At 50.9% G+C, this 16,693-nt stretch overlaps 1 protein-coding gene across 5 annotated transcripts in view; it reads right to left on the reverse strand.

Moving 5' to 3' along the window:
* The window catches only part of Kiaa1614 (KIAA1614 ortholog), a 31,642-nt gene extending 19,632 nt beyond the window's left edge, over positions 1–12,010 (reverse strand). Inside the window, exons 1-4 of one of the 5 annotated variants that reach the window (XR_010044416.1) lie at positions 11,147–12,010; positions 8,556–9,451; positions 7,845–7,908; positions 178–321 (exon numbers count right to left, since the gene is read on the reverse strand). Coding sequence is in view for 1 of the 5 variants with exons in the window: in XM_063239782.1 (XP_063095852.1) it covers positions 178–321; positions 7,845–7,908; positions 8,556–9,451; positions 11,147–11,391 (1,349 nt within the window). In the remaining 4 variants the exon portion in view is untranslated. The other 4 variants (XR_010044414.1, XR_010044413.1, XR_010044415.1 and 1 more) reach the window with 4 other exon arrangements.
* Positions 12,011–16,693: the final 4,683 nt, after the last annotated feature.

Consider the following 16,693-nt stretch of genomic DNA (forward strand, 5'->3'; position numbering starts at 1 on the left):
CAATTAGTGACACTCATAAAGGGATGCTGACTGACTAAACAATCATAGTTAAGTGCCTGACAAAGAAAACAGAAAGGAGAAGGAAGGAGTCGCATTTTTGGCTAGATCTCATCTCTTCTCACTGCCGTCCCCTTCCTGCACAGCCTCCACAGGCCAGCCTGGCTTGGGTCCACTTACCGGCTGCCCTGAGCAATGGTGGGCACAATGTCATGGCTGGCACGGAGGGGCCGGGTCCTGGCCTTCATTCGGGCACACTGCAGCAGATGTTTGGCATCCTCATTACTGGAGCTCGGCACAGCCTCCGGCTTGGGACCAAAGGTCCTACAGGGTGGCACACAGGCCAGGGCAGGCGGGGGAGAGATTAGAAGAAAATAACATGGATTAAGAGGGCTTTAGCAGTGTCGAGCTGCAGCTCTGCCAGGAAAAGCCCTGTGCGGTCAGCCTTCCCCTCCGGCTCCCACACAGCAGGCCGCCCTGAGCGGCTCCAGTCAGGGCTCGGGGCTGGCCTGAACTTGGACATCTGCTCAGGGACCGGAGGCAGAGACCCCAGGAGGATCTAGAAGAGGGTAGGGAAGTCTCCAGATTATCTATTGTTCCTTCCCTGGCCAGACGGCAGGAGTTATCTGGGGGAGGAGGAGGAAAGGGCCTGAGGTTGTGGGGCTGGGCCTGTGCCCAGACAGATGGTCTTTCCACGGTCACCGCCCTGTCTCCTTCTGCCTCTCAGCACCCACTCACACACACACACGCCCATGCGGCACACCCAGCACCACCCTGAGCTCACGTGGCATCAGGGTGCTGCTCCTCCTAGCTGTGTCCTGTGGGAGAAGGACATTTTTACAAGTCCCTGGGTCTTCTTGCCTCGATCCTAACCCAAACCTGTCAGGCATCAGCTCAGGGTTCCCAGACTCAGGACTGAGAGAAATTGGTTTGGACCCAAACCAAGCGGGCAAATGGCTCGATTTTCATAATAACAAGGGTCTTGTAGCAGCCCCTTCACCTACCAGATGCGCTGCCCCAGTCCAGAGCTGCAGAAATGACAGACACTCCCTTCCAGAGCTGTCTCCCGATGTGACAGACCGCCCACACCGGGTTACAGCAGTAACAGCAGCCCACTGCCTCCCCCTGACAAAGAGTTTCTCTGTGGAGCTCACTCTCCCCGGCCAGGCTGGACAAGGGCAGGTGTTCTCTCCACTTGACAGATGAGGGGGTCCAGTGCGGAGAGGAACACCGGCAACTCGCTCAAGGTCGAATATCAATTAAAAGCAAATAAGAGCAGAGCAGACGACGGCTGGCCCACCGGAAGACCCTGTCCTCTCCCCTTCTTGGGTCTCACGGCAAGCGAAAGACATTTATGGCTGTGGTCAGACCCATTGTTCGATGTAACTTCAGTGTCCTCACAAGGAGGCGAGGACACATATGTGCTGTGTATCCTCCACAGAAAGAAAAATTCAGGCAGCCAGAGGCTCAGCCAGACCTGGATCTCAGACCTGCGGCCCACACAATATACACTAGTGGGAGTACGGGCCTCACCTGGAGCAGAGGATGTTTGCTGCGTCAGACACAAGTGGACAAAGGCACAACTTAGGCTCTGGGGAGACGGCGTTTTAGGACATGACCAGGCAAGCTCTGAGGAGACTGATTTTCTTTTTCTTTTCTTCTCATTATTTTCCTCTAATCCTACTCTGGGGCCAGAGGGAAAATCTGCTAGCATAAAGGCACCATCTGTGCCTACGAACCCTGGCAGGGCTCAGGCCAGGTTTGGAAGAAGAGCCTCACTGGAGTGGTAAAAGTGAATCTCCAGGCCTGCTGCCCCAGAAGGCCTCTTTGGCAGGAGAGGCCCCCCTGCACAGCTTCCAGAGCAGGCAGCTCCCCTGACATGCGGCTGAGAGCAGCTGTGCTCCCTGGGGCTCCTGCTCCGCCAGCACAGATAATGAGGTTACCAGCCCGGAGAGGTGCCCCTGCAGCCACAGGCCTCTGGCTGCCAGCCCGAGCCCTCGGAGCCTTCCGGTGACAGCTGTGGTTCTCCGGCTGTCGGAGGGCATTTGTCACAAGGTCTGGTGGGCAGGCAGGAGGGCCCCTAGGCAGCTGGCCAGATGCTGCCAGGATCAGCCTTGCCCCCAGGTTTTTAAGCTATTTTTCAGCTTTGCTGTTTCCTTTTGGAGCTGTTGCTGGTTTTTTGTTTTTTGTTTTTTTTGCTCTTTTTTCCTTTTCCATCAGCTGCCTTGTATCAGTTTCTGGCAGACAAATCTAGTTTCTCCACTGATTAGAAAAGCAGGCTTTTTAGGTGCCTGGAGGCATCCATGCAGTAACCCTCTGAGCAGGGAGAAGAGGAGCAGCCACCTTCACGGACTGCAGCCAAGGTCAGCAGAGCAGGTGGCCCACGGTCACTGTGCACCCTGGAGAAGGACACCAATCAGCCCTGGGGAAGGAAAATGGTCTTTCTCTGAGAGGCATGGAACATGCACCTCCATCATCACATCCCGGACACTCAAACTCTCCAGGGAGGTGGGTTTCCACCTTATCCTTCTGAGCAAGACTTTTCAGTCTAATCTGCCCTTACCTTCCCCAAGGGCACTCAGCTGACCCCTCTGTGTCATGGACAATAACCCTCAAACCCAGCTCTTAGGGTTCCTCTGGGATCCTTTCTGTCAGCACATGGCCAGGTAAGGGCCACTCCTACCTAAGAGGGGAAAGCTCTTTCCACTGTCCTAAAGCCTGTCTCTGAAGCTCACTGCCTCAGCAGCGAGGGCACAGGAATGGGGTGCCAGGGTGCTTTTCCTCCCAGCTTGATTTCCTGCTTGACAAGCAGACCCACTTCCGCCCTGTGAGTCTGGGTCTTCAGCCATGTCCCTGCTGTGGGTGGGGTCTCAGAGGCCTTTCCTTGGGGAGTTCGGAGAGCAGCAGATTCCCCTGGAGGGGGTCCTTCCCTCTGCTCTCCAGTCACAGTGTCCTAAGGACAAAGGGCAGCAGCACGGTGTGTCCCCTCCTGCTGTGGTCTCTCCTTCTAGAACGGGTTCCTGGAGGAAGGACCTCACCTCCCGTCACAGCCAGGAGGTCAGGAGAACTGCTGTTTTTCTCCTGGCCAGGGAGGTCAAGGGGACAGAGTGGCCCTTTTTTACAGTCATCATAATCCTGGATTAGATGGATGAATTTCAGAAAGTCTGGTTTCACCCTTTCATCTCAAGTAAAATAGTAGGGAATATAAGAGATCTAACGTGCCAGGTTTCAGGATGCAACCAGTAAAGGGAAAATTCGAGGTCTGACTAGAATACACGGTGAAGGTTTAAATTTTAAAAATGTGTATAGTAAAAGACATTGCCATTACTGCCCCTCCAAAATACACTTTAAATACACTTATGTCACTGTTTCTGTCACTTTCCAAAGCAATTCTTCTGGAAGTCTACTTTTGTGAATGTTTTCATGAGGTGTGACCCAAAATGCAGTGAATGCTACCGCAGGTGCCACCCAAAGGAAGGGCAGGCTCCAGACACACTGTGAGGCGTCTCATCTGCTTTACTCACAGATCCTGGCACTGTGTGACTTCTGCTTCTTCCTGCAAGTCAAAATGCCCACGAAAGGTAACTGTTTCGAACTGCACTGTTTCAGGGTATCAGGGCAGCCCCAACAGCTCAGCTAAAGATAGTCATGAAAGAGGACCTCCACACTGCGTCAGAAAGTGGCGGGAATGTTCACAGCACGCTGGGGAAGCAGTGTTGGAAGGTTACGTTTCATTTGTTTTCCACTTTAGCCTCACAGGGGCTGGGAGTGGTAAGGGGATCTGCTTTGTGCCTGCATATCTGAGTCTGCAGGGCAGGATGGGAGTTGGGGGCAAGGGTAAACAGGGCCTCCAGGTCTCAGCCACCTAATGACATCCTTGCTCTGGGGGACTTCTATGGCCCTGGAAATCCTGGGATAGGGCAGAAGTATCTCTTCTCCCATCCTCACCCCCAGGACTGTAACTTCTTTAGGAACACAGAAGATCCAGAACCTGACCAAGGCTCAGAATGGCTACAGCCCCTCGCAGACCTGCAGACACTCACCAGCCCACACTCCCAGGGGATAAGGTCATCCCGTTCTCACAGGCAGGAGCAGCAGGAGGAAGACCATTACATGTCTCTACACGCTGATTAAAATCTAAATTCCAGTGCCCTCCGTAAGCGGCTTCAGCCCACCTTCCGCCGTCTTCTCATAAAATCTTCCACAGATCCTACTTCAGGCCCTCCCAGTTATTTCTGTAGGCCTCACCCTTCTGGAATGTCCTCCCCAGTTCCCATCCGGACCCTCACAAGTCTGCACAGGCTCCAGCCCTTAGCGAGCCCTCACACACTCCCTCCTGCCTGCCTCCACCAGGCATTTTCTTAGCAGAGTTCCTGCCTCTGGGAGCTCCAGGAGAAACTAGTATCAATGGTGGCTGTGGCCAGTGCAGGCAGTGAGTAAAAATGGGACTAAAAATGGGCAGTTCCATCCGTATTACACTGATGCCTGGACACAGTGGGCAGCTCACGTGCGAGTCTCTGGGACACTGCAGCAGGGCACAGCCTTGGAGCAGGCAGCCCTGGGTATGAATCCTGGCTCCAAGCCCCAGCTTAGTCCCTTGATCTCCCCCAAGAGACACCTCTGTCAGCAAACCAGGAAGAACACATACAGTTTGTTATTAAATAAAATGAGACTTCAGGAAAAGCACTTAGTACAGCCCTAAGCACTGGAAAACAGCAGCTGCTGACCTGGCTCTTTGCCTGGGCATTGGGATCTTCTGGTCCTCACAGACTGAGCCATCTCTTGCTTCTTAGTAGGGAGAAACAACCCTGCATCTGACCCCTGGCAATTCAGAGCAATAACAAGGACCTGGCAGTTATTTGCTCATAATAGTTATTCGATTACAATAAGGACCAACACAAGTGCCAATCCAGATAGAATGTAAGCAGGGCCATTCACCCCTCGAACTCTGAGATCTGAGGGGCTTACTGGCCATGAGTGAGCCCTGCCCTTCACCCTGCCAGCACATGTCTTGCCAGATGGCCACAGTTTCAGAGCACTGCTCTGCCCAGGGTGGCACTCTCCTTAGTATGGACACTGAGACCTTTGCCCTGGAACTCCTGGGGTATGGGCTGGAGCATGCCTTACTTTAAAACTCTCTTGGAAACTTTGCCATCAACAAATCCACCCTACTTAGGGGACAAAAGAAGCCCTGCAGGGTTTTCAGGACACTTTAACATCTGCCTCGGTAACTGGGGAACAAAGCCAGATACTGAGCATATCTGTGGGGCAACATGACATAGCTCACAGTTCTCTCTCCTTAAATCCGGCTATGTTCCCTGGGTCTTCAGCCTGGGTGTCTACCTAGCAGGGACCTGAGCCTCATGCCATCTCTGGGTCCTCATCTGCTTGGGATTCTCAGGGGACATTTTGTTAGTCTTATAATAGGGTCTAAAGTTCACTAATACACTACACTTACCTATCATTTGTATATGCACATGACAAATCACACAGTATGATGTGCGGGTGCACCCTGCCTGAACTCTAAAATGCACAACGCAGTTGCAGTTGGCCTGACAAGTTAAAAGCCCAGAAGTCCCACTCCTGAGGATCCCACACCTACGCCGTCTCTTCACAGGGACAAGGAAAGGCCCGCCCTCCCTTTGGCTGAAGTTTTCTTCCTTTAAAATGAGTGGTTTGGCCAGGTATGGAGATGCATGCCTCTGGGGAAGAAGGACTGCTGCCTGTTGGAGGTACGCTGCACAATGAATTTAAGGCAGCCTGAACTATATAGGGAGACCCTGTCTCAAAAAAACAATAACAATAATAATAACAATATGAGTGATTTTTATTATTTTCCAGCATGCATGTCAGGAGCTTTGGATTTGCATTTCAATGGTGACCTCTGAGCAGAATCCCAGTGGTCACATCTTCCCTGGGTGCTTTTCCCGTCAAGGAGGGAAGGTGGGAAGGAGGTGCCACTCCTCAGGGCACAAGCACAACTACTAAGCTTTCTCCTCTGAGGCTCCAGAGGGAAGGAAGCGGGGAGGAGACAGAGGAGGGAAGAGGGAGCAGGTATCCCTGGGGACGACAGTCCTCTCTGCAGCCACATTCTTCTGCACTGGAAGGACCAGATAAGGTTGTGACAAGAGGCCAAGATCAGCAGCCATGGAGGCAGAAGGGACCAAACACAACTAACAAGGGATGAAAGAGTCAAGCTCCTCAACCAGACGTTTAGCCCAACAGAAGCCAAATCTGACACAGGACACACTCGTTTTGTTACCAAGGGTTGCTGTGGTCCGAATGTTTATGTCCCAGCCAAACTGCACCTCCAATGTGATGGTATTAGGAGGTCCAGCCTTGGGAGATGATGAGTGTCCTTATTAAAAGGGCCTCAAATAGCTTCCTAGTCCTCTTCAACCACGTAAGGACACAAGGAGAAAGTGCTATTATGGAACCAGGAAAATAGCCCGCATCTGCTGGCTCCTTGACCTTGACTTGCAGTCTCCAGAATTGTGAGAAATACCTTTCTGCTGTTTACAAGCCTTCCAGTCTATGGTATTTTGTGATAGTAGCCTAAACAGACAAAGACCGAGGCCCTGCCCACACGTTCTTGAGGGCAGGTCAAACTAACTGGAATTTATACAGGAAGCAGCCTGACCTTGGAGAAGCAACAGGCTAAGCTCTGCCCTCTGTAGGAATCAGGATGCTCTGCAGAGGATGATGTCCCCAAGCAGCTGGGGAAACAGGAGAGGCCCTCTCAGCCTCAGATGCAGAGTCCAGCTAAGACAGGGGCTGATGCCACTCTCTGTGGGCAGCAGCAGTCGCTCAGGCCCACAAGTGGTCCTGCTACACAGTGGGCACACTTTTCTCAGCCTGCCAAGTTCTAACACTGCCTGTGAAAGACAGGCATCCCCTCTTCCCCCACCACAACCCAGGGGATCCAGCTTCCCCACAACAAGGATGGAGGGAGGGAAAAATTCTGAGTATCATGGTGAGGTTGCAGGTGGAATTCTTGACTTGACCTCTGCATATTCGCTTGATTAGGAATAGAACAGGTGGAATAAAAGCCGTGCATCCTTGTACTTTCCCTAAGGACTCCCACATCCATTTGTTTCATTTTAACCTTACAATAATCCGATATAATTTTCTCCACCTTAAAGCCAGACAGGGGAAAGGGCACTCAGGGTAGAGCAGGTACTGGCAGTGCTCTTTATATACCTCTGTCCCCTATGGCTTTGCTCAAGTGGCAGGTAGGCAGCAGCCTGGGCACTGCAGGTGACAGACACTTTCTACAGGGCCTCAGGGATCACGATCCACAGTGGCCACTCTCCAGGGGTGCAGGGGTTTGCTTGCCTTCTGACCTTTTCAAGGCCTTGTGCTGTCTTGGTATGCAGTAAATGTTGTAGAGCTGTTGTGCATCCAGATGTCCCCCAAAGCCTCACACAGTCATAGGTGGGGCTTTGTATAGGTGGCTGGACTAAAATGTGTGGCACTGGGATTCATTCATGGTACAATGCTAGGCTCAAAGGTGCTAGGATTAAGGATATGAGCGCTAACTGCTCCCAGCAGTCTGGACAAGATACGAGGAGTAGAGAGTGCTATGGTCCTCCCTAGCTGCTTTGTTTCCTTCTGCCCACTATGACCTGTTTCTCCTCTGAGATGCCTGTCTGCCATGCCAACTGCCTTGGAGCCAGTCAATTATGCACTGAAACCTCTACAAACTGTAAGCTAAATAAACCTTTTCTCCTTTAACTTTGGGTGTTGGGTATTTGTCTGAGCAACAAGAACTAAGTAACTAAGTAACTAACTAAATAACTAAGATGGTGAAGAAGAAGGGAAAGAAAATGTGTGCTCTGGGTCCTTACCTGTTCTGCTCTGAGTCCTGCAGGAACAGTCCTGATTCCCAGCCTGTGTCCACTGCTGGTTGTTCTAGGGCCCAGAACAGAAGCAGAGGTCAAAACAGAAGCCAGAACCTGAGCTCTCAGCTGCCACTTAACAAACATCAAGGAGACAGGTTTCCAGTATGTTATGTTCCAGATAAATCCAACACTGGGCCTGTGTCTTGGCCTGAGAAGTAGAGGCAAAGCCTGTCGCAATTACTAATGGCCAGCACGGCTGTGGGCATAGAGGACCTAATACACCGTTAGGCAGGAGGAGCTGAATGCACTGAAGAGAACAGGCTGCCTTCTGTGGTCTGAGCACTGGTTCCTCCCAGCAGAGGAGGGAAGGTGGGCAGTGAGGACAGTGAGGTGTGAAGCCACCATACAGGAGGGAATACAGAAAGCCACTCTGGGAAGGGTGACAAGGCACAGGGAAGAGGTCACGGTGGCCTCTGCTCCCAAGCACAGACAGCTTCCCATCGATTCAGAGGTCTCCAGCAGGCAGGGATGCTGGTAAGGTGGTAAAGAATTTGTGTCAAAGCCAAGAGTAAGAGGACACTGACGATTTTGGTGACAGGCAACTGTATGCTCCTCCCTTTGCTGTTCTTCTCCGACAGTACCCCTCTTCCCCGTCCCTCCCACTTGCTCCCTTCTGTTGCCCACTAAGAACTACCAAGTACGATGAGGCTTGCTCACCTGGTGCAGTTCTGTCCTGGGCTGCAGATACCACCTTGGGGGGACTCTGTCCTGAAACCTTCAGCATCTCCTGCAGCAGCAGGCGGTTCCTCTCTACTTGGTCAGATAAGGATAAGACACTGCCCCCAGTGCCCGGAGCCCCCATGTCTCTAGCTTTCCACAGCGTCCCCTGCAGGCATGGCCTTGGGACAAAGCCCTCTTCAGGGGTGAGAGATGGGCTGTCCAAGGCTCCCACTGTGACCAGACCATCTTGAAGGGTGTCTGGCCTTCTTTTCTTCAGGCTGGGCATACAGGAGATTTTACAAGGCCCAGGCCCTGCTGGCCAGCCTGGAGTAACTCTGTGAATAGGGCTTTCTGGCAAAGAGTCAGGTCCTGGTGATAGATGCCCATCACACTCTGGGAACATCCATACTGCTTCTGGAGGCAATGGGCTCTGCCCTTTCCAACACTCAAGCTCAAAGGCAGAGGCCTTGGGAGGCCTGAAGCCCCCATTCCTAGTGGGTTCTTCCTTGTTGACACTGTTGTCTAGTGGCTCACCAGTCAGCTTCTGAGCAGAGGGCACCACCACAGCAGCTGGCAGGGAAGAGTCTTCTGATATGCGGACTCTTCTAGGCTTGACTTGTCGGCATTTGGATTTCTTGAGGGATGACTGCTCATGGGTGGTGGGGCTCACTCCCTGTTTACCCGCTATCATCTTCTCCTTCAAAGCCTTCACCTTGAACTCCAACACAGAGGGTCCACGGAGCTGCACACCACAGAGCCTAGGAGGCTGAGGGGTAGGAAATGGCCAGGGTCTTGAGAGGGGTCCATTATCCAGTTGTGCCTCAGGACCATTTCTCTCCATAACTGAGGTCACATGCATGGGGCTGGTTGTTCCGCTCCCTGTCTTGGGCCTTCTGGAAGAGAAAAGAGACAAAAATCCTGAGATGCAGCACCTAGATAGCTATAGTAACTTGCTGAATCCCCAAAGTGTTTTGATCCAGGGCCATGTCCCAGTGAGAATAGAAACCTGGAGATAGGGTAGGGGCGCCCACTAGATTGGAAACATTTTGCAGGGTACAAATATGCAAAATACAAATAAGTTACTACAGAATTTTCTCTTCCAAATCTGAGTCTTGTTCTATTTTTTCTATCCCCATTTTACAGATGGGTTTCAAACAATTAATCCTATATCAAATGTGGACCAGAATGAAGTCAGAGTGATTCCTCAAGCCCTGGTCTCAGTGGGAGATGTCAAAGTCTGCCAACAGCCAACATGCTCTTCTTCATAGATGTGGGGCCCCAGAAAGATGACAGGCAGGACACATCCGCCAGTGGAAAGTGTTGCCTTTCACCCTCAACCCTCTCCATGCTTCGACCACAACATGGGGTTGCGCTCAAAGGGAGTGAACAGTCAGGGGAGGAGATCGCAGGAGAGGAGAACAAAAGGCATGGCAGACGTTTGCTCTGTCAGGCAGAGCCTTTCAAGGGCTTTCTCTCTTTTTGTTTGCATTTTGTATTTTTATTGGTACCAGGGATCAAACTGATGACCACAGGCTTGCAAGGCAGAGCTAAATCCCCAGCCCCTCAAGTGCTTTCAAAGACATCCTCTCAATAATCCCAACAGGGCTCTGTTCTGAACGGTATCATTATCTTCACTTTTACATACAGAAAAACTGAGGCACAAATTACATCACACAGTACTAGAGAGGCCCAGTTAAAAAGCTTCTTGTTCCAAGCCTAGTGTTCTTCCAAAACATTTAATGATCTCTTAACTCCACTCCCATCATCCTGCAGATTAGACTCCAAGGAGGGTAAGGGCTTGCCGGCTCTTAGAGGCACTGCTGACGTGAATAGTTTCAAAAGGAAAGACAGCACGGGATTTTAGTCATCACCCGCAATATGCACATGCCACTGTCTTGGTATTTACTGTCTCGGAAAGTGCTACTTACATTCTATATCTCTGAGTGTTCCACTTGAAGTCAACTTCCCATATAAAAATCTGTATGTGCATAGACTGCAAATTAGCAGTAATTATTCCCTTCACACATAGACTAAGATTCATTATAAAACGTTTTTAAGTGCCACACTCTCTACAGTTGTTTACAACTCAATATGGACATATTTCAGGAATGTTTGTACTTTAGATGTAAACTATCCATATAACCCCACAAACGTTACATCAGCTTTAAACCAGTGGAATTTAAGGGCTATCTTTAGGAAAAAAGAAACAATTTGTTCTACGGTTAATCTAGAATGTACTAGGTTTCTCTTTGCACCCCAGTCCCCTCTTTCTTTCTTCTTATAACCAATCCAGAAAACAGGGGGTTAGAAGGTCGTGCGAGCCGTCTCTGTTAAAGTGTAAGAACTTTCTGGTGGATAAACTCTGCAGTTTATCACCCCGGAGGCTCCACGTCCCAGACCTAAAGAAGGAGGCGCTGGCAGAGGCTTCCCTTCCGGGAAGGCCGTTCAGCCGGGAGCCGCTCCGTCTCCCCTCAAGCCCCGTCTGCCCTCCCGGGGCGAAGCCGAAGCGGACACGGACGCGCAGGGCGGCCCTCCGGCCCTTCCCGCTCCGCGCCGCCCGCCCGGCGCCTCGCCGGCTCCGTACTCACTGAGGGCTCCCGCCGGCAGGCTCGGCCGCCGCCCGCGCCCCCTCCATCCTCCGCCAGCCCCGGCTCCCGCTCCCGCTCCCGCTCCAGGCCTCTCCCGGGGCCGCGGAGCCGCTGGCGAGGAGCGAGCGCGCGGCGGCTGGGCGAGGCGCGGGGTCGGCCGCGCGGAGGCGAAGCCCGGAGCCGAGCGGGGGCGGGGGCGGGGGCAGCGGAAGGGGCTGGAGGCGCCGCCACCTCGGCCTGCGCATCCCCGCGGCCCGCGGTTCCGGGCGGCCGCCGGGCGACACGCGGAGCGCTCGGGCTGCTGCTCTCGCGCCGCGGCGGCCGCCCGGGCCTCGAGGGGGCGGGCGAGACCGAGGACGGGCCCGCGACGGCGTCGACCGGGACGCCGCCGCTCCGGGGAACCGGGCCCGCTTCGGGGCGGAAGCCGAGGAATGCCTTCTGTTTGCACAACTTCTCCAGAGGAATCTGAGGACTTCTCCCGGACCCTCCCGTCCCCATCGCCCGAGGACGCCGTTTCTCCAAGGTCAAAGTCCTCGGCCTTCCTTTTCCAGGTTGAGGATAAGTGGAATGCACGTGTATCTGCCCGCCCTAGCTGCCAGGAGGAGACCCTGATGCCTGCGCCACCGCAGCCCCTTGGGTGCGGGTCGGCTCTCAGGGTCCTGGGGACATCAGAATAAACTGAGTCACTCTCTGGTTCCGGAGAAAAAGAGCAGCAAAGGGTCTGGCCTGTAGCTGTGACCCAAACAGTTGGAGCTGGCTCTCTTTTTCCACCCACTTCTCCTGTATTTCCAAATCTGTTTTTCCACAAAAGATACAAACAGTAAGACAAAATCCAGGAAACTGAGAAATCGCTGCAAAAACATGAAGTGCTCATTCACCTTCCCTACAGCCAGCAGGCTTCCCCCTCAGGCATGGGGTGCTTGTGCGGTAGGCCACCATCTGGATGACGGGCGCAGCTGCAAGAAAGACCCCCAATCTGACAAGCACCTGAGTGGGCTGAGGAAGTGAAGGCTTTTTGAGAGGGCTGAACACGGTAGGACTGTGGAAGGTGGGGACAGATGGGCCTGCAGCGACGCCCAGGTCTGACGGCCAGTGCTGGCAAACCAAGAAAATCAATCCAAGGCCAATTTAGGAACCTGAGAGATTATCCAAAGAAAACAGTCCTTGGAGGGTGTACATACACTGTATCAGGCATTGTGCTTAGAACTTGATGCTCATTATCCCATTGCAACCTTAAGAGATAAGTACTGTTATATCCTTTCTACAGATAAGGAAACCGAGTCAGTGGTAGTGAACCACGGCACACATGCCACAGCCAGGCTGTTCCTAAAAACTCTAATAAAAGGTTTGCCACTACTGGCTTAGGTGAAGGACATGACTGGCAAAGGGCAGGCCTAGAGTCCAAGACCCTCGGTCAGCAAGCTGCACAGTGCTGTCCCCAGTATCTGCATGCTCAACACGGAGAGCTTAGTTTTTTAAAAAATCAAACAATTAATTAAAAAACTCATCAAGTGCTATGACACTCAAACCGTGCTGCCCAGCGTCGGGCCCTTCCTTTCTGGATCTTTCTGACTTCCTTACTCCTGTTGTCCATGGTAAAATTCTGAAACCCACACAAGCCTTCTCCTCAAGGGCCCTGGGAAGCATATTGACAATGCAATATTGGTGCCTCTCCCTCTCGGAGCTAAGGAACTTCACAGAGGATCTTCAACTTTACTACCTTGAAAAAATAAGACTAGGGATAAAGAAATCTAGGGTATAGAGCACTTAAATGACACAGCTAATATAGCTAGAATGTGAACCTAATTCACCCTGAATCCAAAACTTTCTGCCTTCCTGTTTTCCAGAGGCATCTCTGAACATTGACTCCAAAAAGTAATTTCTCCATGACTCAGCTTCCACCCTGTCCTAGAAGTTAATGATCTGTAAGGCAGGTTTCTGAAAGTTCCAGCCAAAGTTTAATGTTTAAAGAAAACCTGCCCCTCAACCTTTTGAGATGCAAATCCCTCCAGTTTACTTTTAAATGGGTTAATTTTGCAAGGAGGGGGATGGGGTGTCACATCTGTAGGAGGCCTTAAAAGCCATCCTTCTGAAAGACACCATGAAGCAAATCCAGTAAGATGCTATTAAATTATGATGACATCCACATGGCAGAGGGCACTTGTTCCTGTGGATTTTACTTGGCTCAGCAGATATTTGTTAAGCTCCCATTGTGTGTCAGGGATTGAGGATCAAAATTTAACACAATTTAAAATTTCAGACACTGCCCCTGAGGATTTCCCATCAGTGTGAGCAGGTGCATAAACTTCTGCATAAATGCTCCCAGCTGTGTTAGCCTAGGGTGCCATGTGCCAGCAGGAACAGCTAGAATGAGGTGAGGCGTGTGTCAGATGGGACAGGTATCACAGAGAACTGGGTCTTAGAGAATGAGCAGACTGAGGAAAAGTGGTGGGAGTTAGCTTATCGTGCAAAGAGATTAGCATATACACTGCTCAGTAAAATGAAATCTAAAGAGGCAAAGAGCAGGAGGAGGCCGCGGGACCTCCGTGGCAAGGGTTTGGTTGGGGAGTTTGGACTGGGATGTAGGAGGCTCAGGATGTGGTCTAGACTACATCTTCATCGTAAGCCCATGCATTTCTGGATTGGGAGACCATATTTTCTTATAAATCAGACTGCTTTGTTACTGTCTTTTGAAGGGAAACTCAGGAGGAAAACAATTCATGGTAATTAGCTTCCTTCATTGAGCAAGTAAGGAAGCCCATGATCCTAAGAAGCCTCGGACTCTTCCTGGATGAAGGATAAGCCCGCCCTCCCCCCTCCAAAGGTCACTTCCGTGTGCATTCTGGTGTTGGAAATCAGCCTTCACTTAGGAGGTGAGGAGAGCTGAGACAGGCCTTCGGTCCTTCAAGGTCATATGGTCACAGCCCAGTGGCTCAGGCTTGGGGTAGGAAGGCCACCTCTGCCATGCCTTTGCTGAACATCCTAAAGTAGCCAGTCCAGCTGGAAACCTACATTTTCCCACGGCTCCTGTCTCACCACTGGGTACATGGCACAAGGAAGCATGCTGATCCCAGCAGCAGTTGCCAGGGACATTGTTCACTGCCCCCAGGTAAGCACAAACTCTCAGGTGCAAATTGGGATTAGTGTTTTTATAAGAGGAGGCACCACAGAGCTCACTCTCTCCCTGACAGTCCTCTCTCCACATGTTAGTGCCCAGCAAGAAGGTGGCCACCAGCAAGCCAGGAAGAGTGCTCACCAGAATCGTACCTGGCATCATTCTGCCATCCTGATATCAGACTTCTTGACTCCAGATCTATGAGAAATTAAACTTTTGTTGTTCACACCACTGTCTATAGTCTCTTTTGTAATGGCAGCCAAATAAACCTCCACCCCAATTTGCCTGTCTCCTACCAGACTTTCCACAAATGTTCCCTAAAAGAGCACTTATGGCATGGATTGTCCACACTTGATTGTTGCTTGTGTCCTCTACATCCCAGATAGGGGATTGTTATTGTGTGCCTGACCCAAATATACGTCCTACCACACTAGAGGGGTTAAGTAAGTGCCAGATGGCTCAGTAAAAGAAAAACAACACTACTGGTCTGGATACCTAAGAGAAGATGGGGCTACTGCTTGCTAAGAGGATCGATTTCATTTCTAAAGGATTTGGTTCATCTACAGAGTGTAGCCAGCTCTGCCCCATGCCCTGCAAGAAAGGCAGTCACAGGCACGGCTAGAGCCAGTGCCCAGGATTCCGACTGACCCCGTCTGATGCATTCCTGAATCTCCCTGCTCGTCCCGCTTCCCTCTGTCTGAAAGGCTGCTAATCGCAACAGTGATGTGGGCCTTACACTATAATTCTGAGTGAGCCCAGAAATTTGGAGGTAAAATAGCTGTCAGATAAGATGGGAAAGAGACAATGATGAGAGAGAAGCAAGGAAAAACAGGCTGGGAGAAAACACCAAGATGGGTGCAATCAGGCCGCAGGACAACGGGGCCTCTCCACACAGCAGCCACCGTGTTTTCTTGTTATTTCTCTCTGCAGTTCCCCAAGCCACCAGCCTGCGTCTATTAAGAACAAAAGTTAAGGGGCTGGGGATTTAGCTCAGCGGCATAAGCACCTGCCTTGCAAGCAGGCAGTCGTGAGCTCGATCCCTGGTACCGATAAAAAGGAAAAAGACAAAAAAAAAAAAAAAAAGAAAAAAGATACCTGGTCAGAGTCAGCCTGCCCTCCTCCCCTAGGCTGGCAGGCAGGAAGCCCACTAGAATGGAACAAGGACCTTCCTTCCTCAGGGACTTTAATTCCAGACCTCACCACCTGTGATGCCGCTCACCCTGTGTAGTAGGCACGGATTCTGCCAGGCATCTGTTCTCACACTGGAATCCAGACTGCAGCTTTTCACTTCATAATCCTAATTACAGGGAAATGGCTGGGATTAAGAAAATATTTTAATACTATTCTTCCTGCTCTCTCCAGCCTGTTCACTACAAGGCCATCATCAATATAAGTTCTTCACTATCATATATTTTAAGCCAATTATTAATACAGTCCAGAACATGTTGTATCTTTTCTCAGCATTAAAAAGCATCGCACAAATGACTTCAGAGCTCAGTTATCCTCTAAGATTTTTCTTCCTGAGTCTCTTCTCCTTTGTAGAAATGAGAAGTGAAGTGACAGTGAGAAGAAAGGAGGCTGTCAATTAGGGAGATGGGGCTGGGGATTGAGCTCGGCGGCATAAGCGCCTGCCTTGCAAACAGGCAGTCGTGAGTTTGATCCCTGGTACCGATAAAAAGGAAAAAGACAAAAAAAAAGAGAGAGATTCGTTATAGAACTTCACAATCGGTTGGCCGAGTTTTAATTGTGGAGTTCTTTTCTGCCACCTTGTCATTTGAGACACATTAATTATTTGTCAGAGTTACTATGAGAATTTGATGTATATGAAGTGCTTGATACACAGCTATATCCAAACCTTTCCCCTTTCTCTCAATTAGTGTCAGAGTTTGCTCTCTAGAATGCTAGGCTTTGGAAATGCTCAGTGAAGAGACTGTGAGATACCTAACATGCTATGTGGCATAACTGGCCTTGCAAACAGGCAGTCGTGAGTTTGATCCCTGGTACCGATAAAAAGGAAAAAGACAAAAAAAAAAAAAAAAAAATTAGGGAGAAAAGTTTAAAAGTAAATCAGGGCCTGGAGGGATAACTCATCGGTACAGTACCCTAAGGATGAAACCTAGCACTACTGTTATGGTGAACTAAGAGTCCCCCAAAAGTTTCGTGTTTGAAGGTGAAGGCCTTCCAGGAGGTAGCTCACTAGAGGTGTAACTTGGAAGGATGTTTTCTCAACCCTGGCTCATCCCTTCTCTCGCTCCGCTTCCTGGCCACCATGAATTGAGCAGTTTTTCTCCGCCATACACCTTTACCATGCTGTTTCTGTCTTGCAATCAGCCAACCATGGACTGAACCCACTAAACCCATGAGTCAAAACAAACTTTTCCTCCATTAAATTGTGAGTGTCAGGAATTTTGTATCAGTGATGGGAAAGCAGA

The sequence above is a fragment of the Cavia porcellus genome, unplaced genomic scaffold, assembly GCF_034190915.1.
Source record: "Cavia porcellus strain 051 isolate PalLab524CR breed Dunkin Hartley unplaced genomic scaffold, mCavPor4.1 scaffold_29, whole genome shotgun sequence".
In the NCBI taxonomy this organism is placed as follows: Eukaryota; Metazoa; Chordata; class Mammalia; order Rodentia; family Caviidae; genus Cavia; species Cavia porcellus.